This window comes from Canis lupus, chromosome 5, assembly GCF_011100685.1.
Source record: "Canis lupus familiaris isolate Mischka breed German Shepherd chromosome 5, alternate assembly UU_Cfam_GSD_1.0, whole genome shotgun sequence".
NCBI lineage: Eukaryota > Metazoa > Chordata > Mammalia > Carnivora > Canidae > Canis > Canis lupus.
In genome coordinates, this window is record NC_049226.1 from 38160937 (window position 1) to 38183789 (window position 22853).

A 22853-nucleotide genomic window follows, 5' to 3' on the forward strand; every position below is an offset into this window, starting at 1 on the left:
GAGAGGCAGAAACACAGGCAGAGAGAGAAGCAGGCTCCATGCAGGGAGCCTGTTGCAGGACTCCATCTCAGGACCCCAGGATCATACCCTGAGCCAAAGGCAGGTGCTCAACCACTGAGCCGCCCAGGTGCCTCTGCATATAATTTTTAAATATGTCTCTCCCAGAGAATTTTCCTCCATTGAGTGCCAAGAGTGTGAGTTCATATTATCAAAATTAAAATGACATTTACTGTGGACAAAAAGTATAGAACTGAAGCAGAACAGAAGAATTGTTTCATGTTATATTTAATGTCTTCTCTTTTTTTTTTTCTTTTTGCAGTTTTTTGAGGTGCCATTTGATTCAAACATGAATAGAACAAAGAACAGACCTCTGGTTCGTGGACAGATCAGGTAAAATCATGAATATAAGTCTCTTTCACCTTCTAGAACATTCCTGTGCTCGTTTATCCTGAATCATGCCCCAGTCTTTTGCCTTGAGTTGTGAGGTGAAAATACCCCCACCCCCACCCCCACCCCCACAAAGGGACACGTTGGTGTGGGTGCTCAGGGCTTCTTAACTCTACCCAAAGTGTATGACAGAGCACTTAAAATGGATCTAAGATTTACAGTTCTGTGGTGGGAGTAACTCATGCAGTGGATTTCTTTATGAAATTCCATTTTGAAACACGAACTTGTTTCACTTGTAGCGCCTGTGGGTAACAACATTCCATTAACACAGATGATTTCAGACAAATCCATATAGGGTCTCCAAAGAAAGATCTGTCTGAAGCCTTACTTTTTCAGACAAACTGATAATGCTGTTATCTGCCGAGTAAAGCACTACCCCCATTACTCTACTTTCTACCAAATTCAATTAAGTAGAACTAAAAGGCGTATAAATATTTTAATATCACTAATGGTTAATAATTAAGCATTTTACTTCCTGGAGACCTTGAAACTGGCATTTTAAAGTATTTTTTAAAATCCAGTGGATATTCATAAGCCAAGAAGAATAAAACAAACCAAATGGTTTTACTGACTATTCTAAATCAGTGAATCCAGGCAATGCCCTCATGGAGCCTAAAATGTATTGGGGTAACACTTGTGGATCAAATAATCACACATTTGTGATTATTAAGTGAAACCATAAAGGAAACATGCAGGTACTGTCAGAAGTCTATATAAAAATGATTTTTAATATTAGCTGTTTGGAGCCATTCAGTTCTTAAATGAATTTAAAATACCATTATATTGCAGAAAGCAATGAAAACATACAAGAACAGAAATCTCATATCTACTGATACTCGATTTCTTTTTTGAAATATAAATAAAGCCATCTGCGTTTTTATTTAAAAATGTCAAAAGTACTTTTATCTGAGTAAAGTTGTTCTAGAAGAGCAAATGCAAGCTCTGTAGCCTATCTCAAATGCTAGAAGCTGCTCATGCCACTGCTCGGATCGCAGGGAAGTCCTTATGCCTTTCTTCAGGGAAATTAGGCTTCTCTGGAACCAAGGGAAATGTGGGACAAGCCCAGCAAGTAGCCATTGGGCAAATAAGGATGATCAGATAAAGGCCTGCCATTCTCCTGGTATCTCATCTCACTTTGCCCATTGTGGCTGTTTTCTGCACCCAGAGAAGCCAAATCTACCAGGGCATCCAGAGAGGGGCCTTGGTAGTTGGCATTGGCCCGTCCTTTACGGGAGAGAGGTTGCAGGACAATTATTAGTCTTGCTAAACCGGTACCTTCCTCTTTTGTTGGCAAGATGACCCGGGCAGGATCTCATTTATGATAATACACCTTAATTGCTACCTAAAGTAGCCTCTAAAAGGGCAAATTATAGGGCTGGAAAAAAGATTCCAGCTTATGTTAAGAGCTAGGATGTATTTTATTTAAACAGGTACAAAGAGCGGTTACAAGTCTGGGGCAGAAGAAATATTGCACTGAGAATCATGGTTTTAAAACTGAAGACTTTGTATCTTGCCAGTTAGTGTTTATTATAACCTACTGAATGATCATCTACTACACAGATATTTTATAAGTGGGTAGCTGTGGGGCTATAGTAGAACGTCTTACAGACCACCCATTAGCATTAATTTCTCAGCCCTGGTGGTTCTGACATTCACAGTAGCTATTGGGCACTTAAGAGCAAAGCCCAACCAGTTTATTTTGAAATTCTCGATTTGGTGTTTACTGCCCCATATGATTTGGGCTGCTCTGCCTAGTTGAATCTATCCCACTTCATAGATTTTGCAGTTTGGCGCATGAAGTAAGTTCCCGACATTATTGACAGGCAGCAGTATAGTAAGTCTGGGAAGGAAACCCTCAGACATCTTTGCTAATGACAGCTGTTTGCACATTTGTACCTAGCTTGGCCTCTCTGTTCTAAAGAAATACTGTGAGCATTTACAGTAAAATAGACACGTGTGTGTGGCATTAATATTTTTAGTCATTGCAGTTTATTTTGAAGATTTTTACTGACATAAGTAAAATTAGGGATGCTCAGTGGTTGAGCTTCTGCCTTGGGCTCAGGGCATGATCCCAGGGTCCTGGGATCAAGTCCTGCATCGGGCTCCCTGCATAGAGCCTGCTTGTCACTCTGCCTGTGTCTCTGCCTCTCTGTGTGTCTCTCATGAATAAATAAAATCTCTTAAAAAGAAAAAAAGAAACAGTTATTTGGAGCGATCTTACCTGTTTTCAAAGTTTGCTTTAAAAAAATGTAAATATTTCTGGGCACCTGGGTGGCTCAGTTGGTTATATGTCTTCTTTCAGCTCAGGTCATGATCCCAGAGTCCCAGGATCCAGCCCAATGTGGGCTCCCCACTCAGCAAGGAATCTGCTTCTCCCTCCGCCCCTCCCCTGTTCATGCTCATCTTTCTCTCTCTCACTCTCAAATAAAAATAAAATATAAATATTTCAGTACTTACCAGGCAGTAACATAAAAACGAAATTTAGATTAGCTTCTAGGGTTAGGGAGAAAGAAGCAAAACACTTGGAAAGGGAAAGACGTCAGAACGTGGAAGTTGGATGTGTTTCCGTTACCAGGCCTGCATTGGTAGGACCGCTCAGTGGTGGCATTACCAAATCCTTCCTTCCTATGGCCACCTGCGGGACGCATGTGTAGGAGAATGTTGTCCCCGTAGAGGAGTGTGCTAGTTACCGAGAGGTGGGTGGCAGGCTCTCCATTCTCTTAGGGTCACAGTGAGGAGGTGGTGGCCCACGTGCCTAAGGGTAGGAAGTGCTGCCACAGAGATACAGTTCACTCTACAAATGTATTTTTGAATGCATCTGCCAGCTGGGCACTATGCTGGACACCAGAAGTGCCTTGGTAAATGCTGCAGGAGGCACCTGCCAGGAGATGCAGGATCACAGAGAGAACCTGACCAAAACTTCGGGAGTCCAGGGTGACTTAGTTGAGGGGTGAGGTCTTGAAGCTGAGAATGAGAGGATGAGGAAGAGCTGACCCAGCCTGATCTTTCCCATGTTCTTTCTGCTTCTCCCTCTGGCCACACCTTTGCTGGTGGTCTGTAGCCTCCTTCTGATCTCGTTCTCTCTACAGACACTGCACTCTACACTGTCTATACCTCCAGGCCAGACCACTCTTCTGTGCAGAGACCCTTTGAAAGTCTTTTCTGGGTGCCTCTCTAGGTATCTCAGCTCTGCAAGTGTGTATCCCAGTACATCACTTCCCCTCCCACACTGTCTTTTGGTTAATTGACATTCCAAAGTCAGGCACCTCTCAGTCACCCTGGACTCTCTGTCCCTCCTCCTTCATCCAACTATGGACTAGACTGTCTTTCCAGCCCCCAAGGGGAGCCCTGGAGTCTGCTCTCTCCTCCCAGTGCACTCCTGTCAGAGCATCCCAGCTTGCCCTGGTCCTTATAACCACACCCCAGCTGATATCCAGCCACTTTTTCCTTCTGGCTTACAACCTTTGGGGTCTTCTAAATATATTTAAGAGAAAACATTTGTTTTCTGTGCTTTGCTGCATCTTTAAGGCCTTTCAGGGTCTGGTCCCTCCCAGCCCTTCCAGCCTCACCTCCTCATAATGTTCACCTTTTCTCATTCACCCCTTTGTGTCTCTTATGACTCAGTGGAACTGCTGGTGTTTTCACCAGAGTGCTGTGCTTGTCTCGCTAGGTATGCTAACCTTCCCCTTCCATGGCCCCAGTGTGTTTTATGCCAAGCGTTCCCTCCCCCAGAAGGGATAGCTCCTCCCACACTCCAGTGAGGGGAGTTAGACGTTTTGTCTTGGAACTCTCGCCTCTGGGCATGCCTCTGTCCTGGCACCACGTAGCGTACCATGTACTGTTTCTTCGTGCCTCTGGCTTTATTATGTTGTGTGTTCTTCCAGGGCAAAGGTTGAGTCTTCCATCTGTGTATCCCCAGTACCCAAGCTCATTTACATGAAGCAATTTCCTGAGTGCCTGCTTTGTGCCCAGCACTATTTCTAATGCCATGATACAGTAGGGAACAGAGCAGACAAAAGTCTGGAACATCACGGGGCATACATTCCGGCCACCACATCTGGCAGATAGCTGATGCTTAATGACGGATGGCTGTATAGATGGATGGGTGGACAGATGGACAGATGTTAGAGAAGTAGAAATGACTTCCCCAGCATGAGAAATACAGAAGCAAGGACTCTGAGACAGGAATACTTAGCACATGGCATCAAGTGGGTGAGAAAGCCATTGAGACAGGCAGGAGGAATTTGTGAGGAGAAAGCGTGAGCATGAAGGTGGGGGGTGTTCTATAGACCTTGACTGATGCACTGACTCTGGATAGAATAGGCGGAAAATAAAGCAAAGGCCATGCCAGGTAAGATGCACATGAGGAGCAAAGGTGTAAGGAAGGGAGTGCAAAATATGTGTTGAAGGATAAAAATAAATGACTTGGCCAGACTCAGAGGGAAGGATTTGAAGGAGTGTGGTAAGGAAGCAAAGCGGGAAGGAGGCTGAGAAAACGTGCCTGCCACACCAAATTGTGAGGGCTGTTCTGTAGGGATTGGACCGTAGTCTGTGTTGTGTTGGGGCGGGCTCTTCAGCAGCACAAGACACGAAAAAGAAATAACAGGCCTGCATATTGGAAAGGAAGAAATGAACCCTTCATTCACAGACAATGTGACAGGTTTACATGAAAAATTCAAATGAATCTACAAAAAAGCTACTAGAACCAGTAAATGAATATAGTGGGGTCATGAGACACAAGACCAGGACACAGAATCCAGCTGCAGGAAGCTAGGCAAAGAATTCTTACATAAAACACAAAAAGCACAAACCATAGATGGAATAATAGGTAAATTGGACTTCACCAAAATAAAAATTTCTGCTCTCCCAGAAACACTTCTGAAAATGGCCAGACCAGCCACAGAGTGGGAGAAAATACTTGCAAAGCAAGAAGCTCATGAGGAACTTGTGTCCAGAATACATACAGAATCCCTGAAACTCAATAATAAGAAAACAACCCAATTAAAAAATGGGCAAAATATATAAACAAACACTCCACTAAAGTAGAACTACACATATCAAATAAACACATAGAAAGGTTTTCAATATCACTAGTCATTAGGGGAAATGCAAATGAAAACCACAGTGAGACACCACTGTGCACCTATTAAAACAGTTAACATTTTTAAGACAATAATACCAAGTGCTGGCAAAGATGTGGAGTGACTGGAATTCTTCTATGTGGCTGGCGTGAATACAGAGTGGTACAGTTACTTTTTGTGGAATGGTTTGGCAGATTCCTATGAAGTTAAATGAGATTTGCCATATGACCCCACTACTGTGTGTGTCTGGAAACGTAAGTCCATACAAAGACCTGTGCATGAATATTTGCAACAGTTTAATTCATGATTGCTGAAAGCATCCTAACTGCCCCTCAGGTGGTGTGTGTGTAGGTGCCATGACATGGATACAGCTCAGAAGCATTACAAGTGAAAGATGCCAAAGGTTACACACTGTATGATTCCATGTGTATGGCATTTTGGAAAGCCAGAACTTCAGGGACAGAAATCAGATCAATGGTGACCAGGAATTGGGGGGTGAAAAGAAGGGGATTGAGGACAGAGGAGCATGAAAGAACTTTATGAGGGACAGAACTATTCTATATCTCGGGACACCTGGGTGGCTCAGTGGTTGAGTGTCTGCCTTCAGCTCAGGGCGTGATCCCGGGGTCCTGGGATCAAGTCCCACATCGGGCTCCCTGCAGGGAACCTGCTTCTCCCTCTGCCTATGTCTCTGCTTCTTTCTCTGTGTCTCTCATGAGTAAATAAATAAAATTAAAAAAAAAATACTCTATATCTTGAACATGGCAATGGATACACAGCTATGTATCTTTTTCAGAACTCAGAACTAACCATTTGCCTGAAATGTGTGAATTTTACTGTGTGCAAAACGACTGGACTTTCAGGGTACTTGGTTTTCCCTGGGGACCATATTGATGTAAATCGCAGATCATAAGATTTTGGAGTCACACCACCTGGGTTCAGAATCCAGCTTCTCTACCTGCTTTACCAGGCAGGAGCGTCATAGGAAAATGTTCTGTTCTCTTCTGTAAAATGGGGATAATGCCCTTACCCCATGGGGTTAGATGAGAATGCAGCCCTTCTTCTAAAGCAGACAGTGAATGACTGTGAGGTCATCCCTGTGGTGGTTAGTGCTTTCTCAGCAACCGTGTGCTCAGCATCTCTGGGTGTTGGGCTCCGGCTGAATGCTGGAATATGCCTGACATGACCAGAGTCCTGCCCTCATTACTGTCCTGTGGGGGAGGCGGAAAATAAACCAGTGAACAAATAAATTGTAAAAGGTCACTCTAGGTGGCTGTCAGTTGCACAAACAGATAATATAGAGCAATTGGTGGAGACCCCTAGAAAAAGAGAAGTATAAGGACGCTGCTCTTGAGGAAGTGGCATATGCGTTGAGGCCCAAAGGGTAAGGATGCAGGGTGGGGGAGCGTCATCGGCAGAGGGAGCAGCAGGTGCACAGCCCAGGTGGTCAGGGTGTGCCTGACACAGTAACAGCGTAGAGTCCACAGTGGCCAGAATGAGCAGAGTGGTGTGGGGTGAGGTCAGAGGGACAACACAGTGAGAAGTCTAGCTTGAATCCTGTGTGCCATGGGAAGCCAGAAATGAGTCCAAAGTACAGGATCGGTGTGATGGCATTTATGATTTTGAAAGAACTCTTCAGAATGTACCACAGCATCACAAGAGTGAGCAGAGGCCTAGTACAGGTTCAGGGGAGTGAATGATGGCCTGGACCGGGATGGTCACAGTAGAAGTCAAGTTTGCCGTTTCTCATTCAGAACGCTGGCTGGCCACTACTGCCTGCAAGTTCACTTGAAATGTGCCTGCTTTTCAAAGCCTTTCCTCTCCTGTGGATCATGAGTCTCGCACAGATAAACCCTGCCAGTCCCGGCCTCCCTGCTTCTACTCCTCCCTTGCCTGTCCACCTGCCTTCTTGAGTTTTTTCTCTTGCACAACTTCTGTATGTCCCTTAAGGAATGTCTTCCTATCTGCATGTAACACCATGTTTCTTCAGTCCTGCAGCCTCTGTACCACAAAATTCATCAGGAGGTAGAGTAGCAAAGCAGATATGAGAACCGAACCCCCAGAGAAGTAGCAGCCCTGCTGTCCAGTCAAGTGCTCACAGCCACCACAGCAAAAATACGTGACTGTTCCAGTTGCCAGTTCCCAATGTGTAGACAGAAAGGAGTCGACCCTGCAGAGAAACAGACCTCTTCAGGAATCCCCATCTCTCTCCTCTACTGGGAGCCATAAAGGCAGAATGGTCTGGTCTGACTGCCCAGCCATCTAAATACAGACCTTCCTTTTGTCACTGCCTTTCATTGAATTCAGTGATTCTTGAACTTTAGTGGACATTATTTCCTGGAATCAGATGTATGTAAACTTGCCTGCACTTTCTGGATCACTGCAGGGGATTTCATAGGATAATATTGAGTATAATGTATTTTCACCGTAGGGCTGACCTAAATAAAGGAAACAAACTGCAGCTCCATTGGGTTTCCAGACCATGAAAATGCACTCCGTCCTGTGACATGTCTGATTTCCAACCTTATTGCTGCCTGCCTTTCTGTTTCTGAGCAGCCACTGTGGCCTCATCTGCATTATTTGCAGTGATGGAGAAAGTGGCATTGGATGCATTTAATAAGCAAGGAGTAGGAAAAAAATTACAGTTTTGGAGATAGCTTAGTTACAATATACGCATGCCCCTTATATTTTAGGCAACAGAAACTTCCTACAATTTTGTTGTGAATCAATGGTAAAAGTCCTTACAACTAAAATACCATCTAATGAGAATAAAATCTGTGAAATTACATTATCCTTTGTTTCATTTTCCCAAGGAGAATACAGAGGACAGTCCTTTTAATTATCTTTTATTGCCTACATAAAATTCCAGTTCTGTATATCTAAGGTATCACTCACCGTTAATAAAAGAAAGACTGTCTTCCTTATCAAGGGTTGGGAAAATACTGCTTTTCCTAGTGGATAGAAAGATGACTTTTTTTTTTTTTTAATATGAAGATGACTTGTTTAAATCTGTCCTAACTCTTGCAGACCCATGAGGACCAACTACTTACTCTGATTGTCTGTTCTAGAGAACTGCTGTGGCCTTACAATAATTGCAGGTGGTTAATAGAAACATCCTTTTGCAGCTTCTGTTTACCAAATGTAATTCCTGTGGAAACATTTGACCCCGTGGCTTTCTGTGCTTTTTACTTCAGCCCTGGGGCCTTCGTGGCAGAATTATTCATCACGGTCTGTAATGGCTTGGGGGCCACTTGATGAATTGGAGCACATTGTACCTCACATCACTTAGGAAGCATCCCAGATGCATGTGGCTAAATTCAGAGTCCTGGTGCATTTGGCTAAAGAGCTCTGGCATCTCCGTTTGCCTGACATACAGAAGATGTCTCCCAGGGACGTCTGCAGAGAATGGCTCCAGAGGGTCCGAGTGGCACGATTTTACCCTCTGGTATTGGTGCCTCACCACAGAGTTGATCCCTTATGAACTTGGAGTCCATTGCCTCTGATCCCCTGGGGCTGAATGTCAGCACAGCCGTGTCACAGCCTGTACCATCCACCATCCTGGTAGTCTGGGCATGCGGGCTGGTAAGGAACTCATCACAGGCAGAATCAAGAAGCATTTGGGATCCCTGGGTGGCTCAGTGGTTTACGCCTGCCTTTGGCCCAGGGCGTGATCCTGGAGTCCTGGGATCGAGTCCCACATCAGGCTCCATGCATGGAGCCTGTGCCTCTGCCTGTGTCTCTGCTTCTCTCACTCTCTGTATCTCTCATGAATAAATAAATAAAATCTTAAAAAAAAAAAAAATCAAGAAGCGTTGACACCTCCGAGGCTCCTGTTGCCTTGCCCTGTTGATGTCCTCACTAATAACTCCCTCCCATATCATGGGCATGCAGTGCCTTGGAACTCCTTCTCCCCACTGGAGCTCCCTGGCTATTGGCAACATCAGTCCCAATTGTATAAAATGGCCAGTGTGAGGGATGCTTAAAAGAGGATGTTCATGGTAGTTCTTCCTAGATACTCCTCCGTTCTGCTTAGGCAGACCAGATATTTTTCCACTGCAGAAAATAGCTGCTGGAAGCTGACACCTGTTTTTGGCAGTTGTTGGGACCCCATTTCTGCCTGGGATCCTCAAGCTCGAAGACCTAGAGCCCAGCTTGCCTGAGGGCAGGTGTTAGGCTCACACTCTCCCTAGGGTCTCTCTCGTACCTGTTCCAACCCCACCACCCCAGTGGGACCCTTCCTTCCAACTTCATATTCCGACAACTGGTCCCTGTGTAAGTCAGCTGCTGCATCTAATTTTTCTCTTATTCTCCGACTTCTGGAAAGGGTGTCCTCCTGGGGCTGCGGTTACAGGCTAGCTTTTTCCCCTCACTGTCCACCTCCTCATTTTCCTCTCTCTGTGCCTTGACTCTTCTGATCCTACTTTCGCTTGCATGGACTCATCATCAAAATGGCAGCCTTGGCCTTAAGCCCTCAGGTGTCCCAGCTGACGCATGTAGCCAGGTTCCAAAGCCTTGTGAATGGAAATGGGATTGTCCAAGCTTGGGCCAGATAATTCATCCCTGGTCCAGTCCCCTGGGGCAAGGGGAAGGGGAAAGGATAGAGATGAAGAGGGTCACACAAAGGACCTAAGGCTCCTCTTCCCAGGGCTCCTTCTGCTGAACTTGAGCTTGCCAGATGTGTATCTCAAGGCTTCCTTCTGCTTTGTCACTTTCTAGCTATGACCCACTCCCACCCCCAGTGGACACACTTCATGTCAAATTCTTTCCATGAAGATATTAGATTTAACATTTACTAAGTCTTGTATTTTGCCTCACATACAGAGAGGTACGTATCCTACCTTGCTGTCCTGTGTTTGACAGCTTTTCTGTAGGAACGTGCCCTAGTTCTCATTCTGTCAAAGCCAGGGTTCCCTGTTTCAGGTTCTTTTTGCTTTCAGAGAAAACAGAGGGTTCCAAACACTTTTAATCCACCATCTTTACCTATTTTGAGATCCTTCAGACTTAAATTTCTAATGTATCCTAAACATATATATATTTTTAAGTAATAACATTTTTTCCAGTCTGTCCTAACTAAAATGAATCATTTTGAAGAATGTCAAGGTCTGATGTTTCTTCTGTATATTTTAGAATTAAATAATTCCTAATTCAATTCGTTAAGAATTTATTGATTACCGATAATGTTACCAGCGCTGGCAATTCTGTTTTTATAAAGCTCACAAGGTTTATAATCAGGGTGAAAAAATTAGCCAGATGCATAAAACTCTTTGCAGACAGCCGAGGCTGCCATCAATATGCACTGAGTGAAATGAGAGAGTTGGATAAACAAGAAGTGCTCTGGGAGGTCAGGGAAAGGGGGTTCGGGTAAGGACAGCCTGGATAGCGAAAGCTTTGTGAACACGGGCCTGGTCCAGGCCTCCTTCCCTGTTATTTTGAAACGCATGTGTGTTTGGATTACCTCTCCTTGGATTATCCATTTTCCAGCTTGGTGATGCTGACAGGGAAATAATGCATGTCAACAGTCGTTTTTCCAACGTAATGGATCAGACAAGAGTGATCCACAACTGGTAAGCTATAGGTGTGGGCCACAGGCAGGAGAGAGAGAAGCATAAGAGTGGATGAAAGGTTATTGAGACAGGACAAATTAAAACACTTGGGGTCGGGGTCAGCCAGTACCTGGTGTTTAAATAAATGACGAAGATGGAGTTTTCGAAGTGAAATGAATGGATTGTTTAGTTGGCATTTATTAACTTAAAGAATAGGGTTTAGCTTAAGCATTATAGGGATTCACAGGAGACATTTTTCAAATTTACTGAAGGTTTTACCAGTAAGCACTTAAGCAAATGTAAACATTTTGCAGGCTGCAGGGGAGCTGTGAATATTATTCATCACCCAGTCCCGCTGGTCCAGCAGACAAGTACCCAGACCAGGCTAATGCTCCACAGAGTTCCTAAGGGTTGTTATGATTAGTCTCTGGGTGTGTATATACTGCAAATGTAATAAGAACATAAACATTTTATAAGTATAGAAATTTCTTTTTTTAGTGTTAACTAGTCATTTGAAGTGGCAGGAAGAACAAATTTGGTCTCAACTTAATAATAGCAGTGCTAAGGTAGAGAATTGTGTTCTGAAAAATCATTCAACCTGATGAATCACGCAGGATGAAGAGTCAGCCAACAGGTTTTGTATGTAGCATCATGCTTAGCCACGGCAGTGGGTAAAAGAGGGGAGCACCGGTGTTTTCTAGAAGCAAACTCTCACGTCATAAGGAAGAAGAAAGCATTTACAATTAATTAATCTGTAGCAGCAAGAGTTGTGAACATTTGTCATCAGCAGTCCTGAGGATGGGGGATTCCTCCGTTCCCACATCCCATCTTACAACCAAAGAAATATTCAGATATTTTAAGAAAGATAAATATGAAGAGTTAACTATCCTAGCCTAGTAAACCAGTCAATCACTTGTAGCCACTTGAGCAGCAAGTCATAGGGGCAGACATGTTTTATTAATCACCTGGAGTCAGTGAGTCTCACGTGCTATCACTTTCTCTCTCTCTCTCTCAAGTAGGATGAGGTGAAAAGATGGGGCACAATGAAATGCTATTCCTGTTGACTGGTGGTCTGCAGGTGGTGGTCTGAAGGGGACGTTTGTTCTCATGCATTTTTTTTTTAAAGTTTTATTTATTCATGAGAGAGAGAGAGAGGCAGAGACACAGACAGAGGGAGAAGCAGGTTCCCTATGGGGAGCCCGATGCGGGACTCGATCCCAGGACCCCAGGATCACGACCTGAGCCAAAGGCAGACGCTCAGTCCCTGAACCACCCAGGAGCCCCTCGTGCATGGTTTGTAAAGGTTTGTCTCAGCCAGCGTTTGGGGCACGCCAGCCTTGGACACAGGAACAGAAAGCTGAATGGTACAGAGTGGAGGCACTAATCCAGGTAGGATGTGGTGGGATGGGCGGGAGAGGCAGCAGCAGACCCGTCAGCGGAAGGGCTGAGGACTCTGTGACAGCCAAGGGTGTGCAGACCACCCGGGGGCTGCGGGTGAGGGGCAGGAAGGAGAGCAGGCCACCCTGGGAAAATGTTCTCGGAGGACTTGTTTTGATGTCAGGCTGAATCTCAGAGGCTGGGAAAGAAATGGCCACACAAGACTGAAGCAAGTACAGGAGGGGTCGACCCTAGGGCACCAGAGCTACCTCTGCTTCATAGTGGAGATCTTTCACCTGGACCACTCTGATGGCAAAACAGCAGCCAACAGGCCAAATCCTGAAGAGGCATTTTTTGTTTTGTTTTGGCCTGCTGTGCTCTTCTACTGATGCCAGCATTTAAAAAGAGAACGTTTTAACAGTGTTTTAACAACATTTTAACAGGTTTCTGAGTTTTTTTTGTACATTCACACATGGTACCTGCCAGCCAGACCTGAGTACCAGTTCCCACTGTGCATCACCGCTCATGTTTTTTCAGGGAGACCCACTTGACTCCTTTTAAATCACCAGCCTGGTCCCTCTGGACATCTCTGCGTTCTCAGACACTCCGCTAGACCCCTAGACTCCAGTAGGAGCCACCATTCCTGCAGGAGGTGGAGTCACCTGCGTACTCACCTTGGCCAGTGGGTAGCAGGTCTGTCCAGGTACTCTACAAAGCTGCAGGGATGGGTAGTGTTATTCCCTAGCCTCACTATTTATAAATTGTGTTTTATTAAAGCTTTCTGAAGACTCATTCAAATTCATTGACCCCAACTTTATGGGGGTAGACAAAGCTGCTTTTTGATATAGAATCCGATAAATTAAAAAGGAAGAAGGTAAGAAACTTAAGCCATCTGGCTCAACCAGGGAAAAGGAAAAATATCGAGGTGTTACGGGAGCCGAGGGTAGTGGAGGAGTTCAGGAGTTCAAGAAATAGGCTGAGATGGGACCCCTGTACTAGGAACTGGGTTTCCATGGATGGGATCAGACTACAGGAATCTCTTCTCTCTGAAAATTCCAGTCTCTATACAAATAGTTTATCCTTAATTTAAACTGAATTGAGGTGGCGTAACTCAGGAGTCCCCATTAGCTTGATCCTGGAATTAGAAGGCGGCATCTTAGAGGTCAGCACTAAGGTTCATCAGCACTGCCCCCCCCCCCCCCCCCCCCCCCCCCCCCCGCCTATCTTGCATATCTCCCTCCTAGATTAGTAAGATTCTTTCTGTTGATTTTCAGAACTCAGCTCAGATCTGCTTTGTTTTCTTCCTGGAGGAACTAAAGCTTTTGTTAATAGAATGCCACAGCCCCACATTCCAAATACAGTCATGCCAGATATACTTGCTTATTCTTGAATTTCTCCTAAATGTGTTTAAGATTTATTTATTTATTTGAGAGAGAAAGAGTACATGCCAGAGTAGAGAGGCAGAGGGAGAGGGAGAGAGAATCTTCAGGCAGACTCCCCGCTGAGCACAGAGCCTGGCACAGTCTCAGACCCAGGACCCTGAGGTCATGACCTGAGCTGAAATCAAGAGTCAGATGCTCAGCCAACTGAGCCACCCAGGCTCCCTTAAATGCATTTTTAAATTTAATTTTTAGGCAGGTTACCATCGTTTTATATGTAACTGATAGCTTTTCCAAAGCTGCTATAATTAATTTTCTTTTAAACTATGTTTCGTGTCCACATTTTCTTCACTTGTTCCTTAAATTATGAATTCTCATCAGTCCTTGTATCTGTAAGCTAAAAGTCTTGTTCAGAAAGAAAAGGCTTCTGAGTAAGATTCTGGGGAGACGTTTTTAAAACAGTTATCTGTAGAGACTTTTCCCCAAAAAACTCAGGTCTGAGCTCAAATGTGGGATTTATACAGGAAATTAAAGCTAAATTGGCTTGGGTTGATGAAGGCTTGGGGTTTTCTTTTGTTTTTTACAGAAGGAGATTTTATTTTATAATTTAAAAACCATTTATTCTGGAAGAATGACCAAGAACTATTATAAGATTAATTTTTGTGTAAACCAGTTACCTACAGAGCTGCTTACAATATAAAGCCTTCTTGATTTAATGTAACATTTCATAGACCTCTCCGACACACTACTTAAACAGAGAGACTACATCTCTCCAGTAAGTTATTTCAGTCATTTAAATTACATTTAAGTTCAATAAATAGTCATCAAATTAAAACTTGCACAATTTTTTTCTCTCATTTGTTCCCAATTTCTACAGAAAATTCCACTTCGACTGAGCCACTAAGAATTGGTGTTTAGTAAACAAAGAAACATAGTATTTTAAAGGAAGAATAAATAATTCATAGAAATGTGTGGACAGATTCTCATCCCTCTAGTCTATTCTTTCTTTTCTGGAGTAGCCTTGGGCAGAAAAGGCAAAACGAGAAGACCACCCATGCCCCTGATGCTCAATAGAAAGATCTCTCCATTTCAATGTAATTCAGTTTTGGATATGAGTTTGGAAATAAATCATCATTCACCCCTCAGCATGACCCCTGAACCTATTTGCCTGAGTGAATGAATATTAAAAAAAAACATTTTTAGTTCAATGGCTAGATTCATTTTTCTACCGCCATCCTACTTCCCCCCCCCCCCCATAGCAATGTTTTCCTTATTCATCCCTTTATTCCGTTTTACTAAAAACTGGAAAATGTGTACAATACCATCACACCCAATTCATCTGCCTTTCTGATCTTACCTGTGCAAGTTCACAAATCTCCTCTCCTTAATAAAGGCCATTACAGGGGCACCTGGGTGGCTCAGTGTGGTTGAGCATCTACCTTTGGCTTAGGGCATGGTCCTGGGATCGAGTTCTACATCAGGCTCCCTGCATGGAGCCTGCTTCTCCCTCTGCCTGTGTCTCTGCTTCTCTATCTGTCTCTCATGAATAAATAAATAAAGTCTTTTAAAAATAAATAAATAAATACCATTACAGCCAGTGCTGCAGATATACAAGAGCACCAACATTTGAAGAAAAATCGTTTTCCATGTGATCCATTTAGCTTTTCCTGGTGCTGCTTTATTTCATTTTTTATTTTATTTTATTATTTTATTGTAATTTGATACAAGAACGTTGAATTCCTAACTTAAAGTTATCCTTGAAAATAAAAATAGTTTTGCCATGCTAATTATGAGAAAATGCTGTGCCACCATCGTACTTTTATACCCTGTACTTGATATTCGTGAGTATATATACATCTGTATTCATATTCTCATGCATGACTGTATGTCTTCATACGTTTGAAAAAAACTAACGAGTGGAAACAACTTATTGCGAGTTTATTATCCCTGCGTCCAATTCTACCTCCTTTCTATTTAGATGATGCTCATTTTGCCAGTTCTTGTAGCCGATTTTATAGTTTGAGAATTCATCATACTTGTGTTTGTTTAATGTCTATCTCCTTTTCAGACTAAACATTGCTGTCTGTTTTGTTCATTGCTGTATACGCACACTTAGCGTAGTGGCTAACTGTAGAAGCCGCGAGAGAAATCCTAATAAATGAACGTGTGAACGCCGTGCACTCATTTAGTGAGCACTGTGCTAAGCGCTTTATTTACATTCCTGCGTTTAATTCTTAACTCTTAAGTACCTCCCATTCTACAGATAAAGAAACGAAGACCAAGTTAAACGATTTGCTCAAGATCCTACAGTCAGTGAGACAGAGCGCCTGCCTTGCCTTCCTTGTGGTCTTCTTACTGAGGCTTTTTGTGTAAGCCTCTTTGTCTTGAGCTCCAACCTTGCTGTCAAAAGAGCCCTAAGACACCCCCCTATTTTATAGTTGAGGACACTAAGGATCAGAGAGGTTAGATAATTTGCCCACTTTTACATAGCTAGTTCAAATCAGAACTTGAACTCAGAACCCCTGATTCCTGTCCACCATGCTTACTAGTTATTGCTGCTATATGGAAATCAGAGTATAATACTACTAGGTAAAAGAGCATTAGCACATATTTAAAACATTTTGGGGGTCGCCTTGTTGGCTCAGTCAATTAAGCATCTGACTTCGGCTCAGGTCATGATCCCGGAGTCCTGGGATCAAGCCCCACATCTGGCTCCCCATTTAGCTGGGGAGTCTGCTTCTCTCTGCCCCTCCCCCTTGCTTGTGCGCATGTGCTCTCTCTCTCTTTCTCTCTTTCTTTCTCTTTCTCTTTCTCTCTCAAATAAATAAAATCTTTTAAAACACATTTTTGGTATGAAATGTTCCAGGAGCCACAATAGTAGAGATAGTACAGCAAACCCCAGGAAACTTGTCACCTAGAAAACACAAGATTATCAAGAATTGGATGTACTTGTTTCATCTCACCCTTGTAACGGCCAAAACACTTAGCACCATGACTAGATTAAATCAAGGCAGTGGGAGCAGAGAGGTGGAAGTGTAAACATGCAGTTTCTCAGTGAATTGACTACAGCTTCCGCTTGTTCTTTCCACTTGGAATATATCAAGAGACATATATCAAAAGACAGTGGGAAATGGGTGACCTACCCAGGCCAGCTGCAGCCAGCATCAGAGGTAGAGTGGAGATGGAGGTCTTCTGTGGGCTTATCCTCCGTTGACTAGGCCAGATGTAGGCCAGATGGGCCCAGCACCACACTGGTAATGGCTTAGCACTGAGTCTCAGGCCTCGGCAGGCCTCTTGATCACCTGGATCCCTAACAAATCCTTAGGTGATGTTGATGCTATGGGTCTGGGGACCATAGCTTACCAGGGAGAGTTCCAGCTTGGCCCAGGGAATCCCAAGGAAGCCTGCTTGGCCTTCTAGTTCCGCTTCTAGAAATCAGACCTCAGAGCAGCACTTGAAATGGAGGCAATCTGCTAAGGAATTTAGATGATAAAAGGAGCAAAATGACTAATGGGGAAAAAATGTTTAAGAGAAAAATTTATTTTTTTAAGATTTTATTTATTTATTCATGAGAGACAGGGGTGGGGGGGAGAGGCAGAGACACAGGCAGAGGGAAGCAGGCTCCATTCAGGAAGCCTGATGTGAGACTCGATCCCAGGTTTCCAGGATCACGCCCTGGGCTGAAGGTGGCGCTAAACCACTGAGCCACCAGGGCTGCCCAAGAGAAAAATTTAAAGAAAATTTTAAATAATAAATGATAAAAAGGGAAGTAATTCTGGGTATGTATATGTGTATATGTGTGTCTCCAGGTTTGGGATACTTTCAAGACCCATCCAGAAGTGGGAGAGAGCAGGTCCATTTTTTGATCAAGGGCTGGGCACTAGGAATAGGAGAAAGAGTATATTGAGTAGTTGACAAAAAATAAGGAGAAGTCAGTCTTCGACAAAATTACCCTTCAAGTCTTTGAAATGTAGCCCCGACTTTTATGTGTACTAAGGCAGAAAGTCATAGTTGTGTTTAATGGAGATGAGAAATAAACACACTGGACTAATCTTTTTCTGCATCTGAAATGGATCTCTTTATTAAAATGGCTAAATCTGGGGCGCCTGGCTCAGGGGTTAAGCATCTGACTCTTGATTTCGGCCCAGGTCATAATCTCAGGGTTGTGAACTCAAGCGGTGCATCAGGCTCCACGCTCAGCACAGAGTCTGCTTCTCCCTCTCTCAAATAAATAAATCTTAAAAAAAAAAAAATAGATTTCTTTATTAAACCTGCTAAATTTAAGCAGCTTCATTATCACCATGATTGTTAAAGATTCCATGGTAAATCAAACTTTAAGAAATAGCCCAGAGGTCACTTGGGACACACTCTTCTTTATCCCAAAACCATCATCTTGCTGGTGCTTTGCCTGCTTGCAGGGATGGTGCGGCTCACCTTTTTTTCCTCAAAAATGTCTAATGTGACTTCTTTTGGGAGTTGAGCAAACTAACGCTTACCTGTCTTTGCTGGTCCTCAGGGCAGGCAGAGAGGGGTCCTTGTGAAAAGCACCTCTGATCATTTTGTTCCTCTATTGAGAAAACAAAACTTTCTTAACCCTGCATGTGCCCAGAGGCAATGTCAGAGAGATGTGTCAGCATGGCCTTGGGGGGGAGGGGGGTTCTCTGACACCTCCCGCCCACCCTCATGCTGCCCCCACTGCCTGGAACACCCCCCTCCATCCTTTAGCGCCTTCCCCCCCCCCCCCCGCCCGCCCCAGCACTTCTTGCTAGAATCCTTCCCTGCCTGTCCCCAATACCCACACACTGTCCATAAGTAGTCCCAGAGTGCCCGCCTGTTTAACTGTCTCTCTTCAGGCTATGTCTGTTTTGCTCCTCACATTATATTCTAGGTCTGTTTGCTTTTTTTTTTTTTTTTAATACAGTGTTCATCTCAGGAAATGCAATAGGAAGTTTAGGCTATTTTTACACTGGGGTAAACCAAAGGGGCTAAACCCCAGCTGAAGGCACCAGCCTAAAGACTTCAGTGGACCCGAGAAATCAGAGAAATGAGGAAGTCTTACTATAGCAGGGTGCCCCCCACATACCAGTGGTATTAAATGAATGAACCAACAAATGAGTCCTGGTGCAAATCTGGTTTCCAGCTACTGGTATAGTTGACCCATGGACAACATGGGTTTAAACTGTGGAGGTCCACATACATGTAGATTTTTTTTCAATACATCCAGTAGAAAATTTTTTGGAGATTTGTGATAATTTGAAAAAGATGAACTGCACAGCGTAGAAGTTTCAAAAAATTTAAAAATACAAATACATACACATAAGTAAATACTAGTCTACCTTGTCATATGCTAATGTATACACAAATCTATTATCAAATCTTAAAATTTATCAAAACTTACACATGCATTTACAGACTGCACATGGTGCCATTTGAGTGGAGAGAAAGGTAAACAAATGTAAAAGATGCTATATCAAATCATAACAGCATAAAACTAACTGCTGTAATAATTTTGTAACCACCTCTAATGTTGCTTTGTACTGAGCTCAAGTGTTGGGGAGCATCCACTTAAGTTGCCATGTGTGATGCTAATCATCTCTGCATGAGCAGTTCATCTCTCCAGTAAATTGCATATCACAGTAAAAAGGATCTCTTGCAGTTCTCACTATCAGTAGTTAAGTTTGGAGAGAGTCTGGGCAGAGCCCGGTGGCTCAGAGGTTTAGTGCCGCCTTCGGCCCGGGGTGTGATCCTGGAGGCCCGGGATCAAGTCCCATGTCGGGCTCCCTGCATGGAACCTGCTTCTTCCTCTGCCTGTGTCTCTGTGTATTTCTCTCTGTATGTCTCTCATGAATAAATAAATAAAATCTTAAAAAAAAAAAAGTTTGGAGAGAGTCAAAAGTTACATGTGGATTTTCTCTTTATTTTTAGAGTGTGTGAGTGGCAGTTCTGGGGGAGGGGGAGCAGAGAGAGAGAGAGAATTTTAAGTAATCTCCACCTCAGCTTGGAGCCTAATTCAGGGCTCAATCTCACAACCCTGAGATCAAGACCTGAGCCAAAATCAAGAGTTAGAGGTTTAAGTGACTGAGCCACCCAGGTGCCCCTGGATTTTCAGTTGTACACTGGGGTCAGCACCCGTTTTCCCCTCGTCATCCAAGGTCATCTGAGTCTTGGTTTCTCATCTGTGAAATGGGAATATCCTATCTGAACAAACATGTTTTACTTTGTTAGCTTTTGTTTTGTTTTTAACACCATACGCAGTGTTGGTACAGTTTCCAGAAATAGGCTTTCTCATGTACTGCTGGTGGGGTATGAGCTAGCCTAAATCCTCTGGGGTATAAACTGGCAGTACCAGTCAGATCCCTAAAAATGTGCCTGTCATCTGGCTTAGCTATCTCATGTCTGGGAATTAATCCTCAGAATTTATCCTAATCAGAACTATGAACAATAGTCTGTCTATAAGATATCTGTGCCCACGTTATTTTTTAATTTCAAAAAGGGAAAAATATGAAGTGTCCAGAAGGGGTATGTTGACTGAATTAATTGTGGTATATCCACAGAGTAGGCCACTACATGGCTATTGATGATGATACAGAAGAATTCTGAGTGGCACAGGGAAATTATTAAGAATATATTAAAATATGGGCGGGGTGGGGGGGAATGGGTGACGGGCACTGAGGGGGACACTTGACGGGATGAGCACTGGGTGTTATTCTGTATGTTGGTAAATTGAACACCAATAAAAAATAAATTTATTTAAGAAAAAAAAGAATATATTAAAATATAAAGTAAGTGGGATGCCTGGGTGGCTCAGTGGTTGAGTGTTTGCCTTTGCCTCAGGTCATGACCCCAGAGTCTTGGGATCTAGTCCCGCATCGGGCTTCCTGCAGCAAACCTACTTCTCCCTCTGCCTGTGTCTCTGCCACTCTCTTTTGTCTTTCATGAATAAATAAAATATTTAAATATATATGCATATATATAAAGTAAGTAACAAAGCCACAGTTCAGTATGTTCTGTTATTTTTTAAATAGATGTATCATTGAAAAAAGGCGAAGAATATATAAACCAGTGTGTTTCACTGAGTAATTTAGAATTTACTTGTAATCTTCTGTAGTTCCAAATTTTCTGAAAAGAACATATATTACTTCTATAGTAGATGTTTTAGGAAAATGAAAGCACCACAGGAAAATAAACTTCACAGAGTTTGCAGTTGGAGAACCTTTGCCCATAATGTGAGAAAACCGTGAAATTCACCGATTTGGGTCTCCTTGTACCAGGAGGGAAGTGTGTCCCTGCAGCCTGTAGGTGCTGGAGATGGTTGGGGCTACCTGGGTAAATAGCCTCATTTTTGCTTCTGTAGCTTGTCAGTCTCCCCACTTTCCATCCATGCCCCTGAGCACACAGATTGAAACGCCAAAATTAAGCCTCATGTTTTCTGGGATGCCTACAAGGGTCAGAAACTAAACTTCCATGTGAAATTGCCTATCTCAATAAATTAGAATCATGTGTGCTTTTCTAAAAGGGCTTTTTTCATAACACTAATACCTTTGAATCCAACTGGCTTCCACAGACCTAGGAGAAAGAGCAAACAACCTTCTTCTTCTTTCTTCTTTCTTCTTCTTCTTCTTCTTCTTCTTCTTCTTCTTCTTCTTCTTCTTCTTCTTCTTCTTTTCTTTTCTTTTCTTTTCTTTTCTTTTCTTTTCTTTTCTTCTTTCTTCTTTCTTCTTCTTCTTCTTTCTTCTTCTTCTTCTTCTTTTTTTTACACAAGGTCCAATTCAGGAAAAATAAAAATGTTTATGAGCCACATTTTTCTCCCACCCAAAAGAAAACTCGCTTTTTACAGTCCCATAGGAAAAAAAACAAAACAAAACTCCATTCTTATAGGCTATAAACCACCCTATTGCAAGAAGGACAACAGTTGTAACATTTTCACTGCTAATTTGGCCATACATGAGACATAACAGCACAGAGCCATCTTCCTGAGTTTCCATCTGGAAAGCAGGGCCAGTTAGTGTGGTCATGGGCTCCCTCTGGCAGGAGCAGGGGCCCTGGTGGGGATGGTCAGGATGGGACCCTAGAAGGACAGGCAGGATGAAAGTTGGAGGGGGGCCCGAGTGACTGCCATGGAAGCTGGGGACTCTATGATCCAGAGGAGGTAGATTGCCAGGAGACGGGGTGGAAACTCAACCATCAATGGGGAGCTCTGTTCTTTGTCACAAGCACCCTCTCCATCAAACCCCCACTCTCTGCTGGGTTCCATCTTCAGGGGTGGTGGCCACAGGATCTGATCTGATCGAATGGAAGCACTGAGCCCCGTGCAGTTCCCTCAGAGGCGGAATTAGGGCCTCCATAGGGAGAAGGCAGGCTCCAGAGACTTCCTCGGGTTTCTTTTGTTCGCTTTTTTTTTTTCCAAAGATTTAATTTATTTATTCATGAGACAGAGAGAGGCAGAGACATAGGCAGAGGGAGACACAGGCTTCCTCTGGGGACTCAAACGCCCTGAGCTGAAGCCAGACACTCAACCACTGAGCCACTCAAGTGCCTCCTTGGGTTTCTTAAGAAAGAATAAATAGGGGCACCTGGGTGGCTCAGTTGGTTAAGTATCTGACTTGATCGCAGTTCAGGTCTTGATCTCGGGGTCATGATATTGAGCCCCACGTCGGGTTCTACGGTGTTGATCATGGAACCTACTTTAAAATAAATAAACATACATATAATCAGGAACTTATAGATCCGATTTATCTACACTCTCAAAAAGCCTTTCACAGAGTTCCACACAAAGTCCACCTTAAAAAGTGGGCTCTAGGAGTACCCGGGTGGCTCAGTAGTTGAGCATCTGCCTTTGACTCAGGTCATGATCCTGGGGTCCTGGGATCAAGTCCCGCATCGGGCTCCCCATAGAGAGCCTGCTTCTCCCTCTGCCTATGTCTCTGCCTCTCTCTGTGTGTCTCTCATGAATAAATAAATAAAATCTTAAAAAAAAAAAGTGGGCTCTGATGAGAATCAGCCTTAGAATCATCACTGCTAGTAGA

The 22853-nt window shown here is 43.5% G+C and overlaps 1 protein-coding gene across 1 annotated transcript in view; it reads left to right on the forward strand.

Annotated features, from left to right (window-relative positions):
- The window catches only part of COX10 (cytochrome c oxidase assembly factor heme A:farnesyltransferase COX10), a 127369-nt gene that overhangs the window by 88846 nt on the left and 15670 nt on the right, over positions 1–22853 (forward strand). Inside the window, exon 5 of the mRNA XM_038536944.1 lies at positions 320–390. Within this exon, the coding sequence (XP_038392872.1) occupies positions 320–390 (71 nt within the window). The remainder of the gene's footprint in view (positions 1–319; positions 391–22853) is intronic.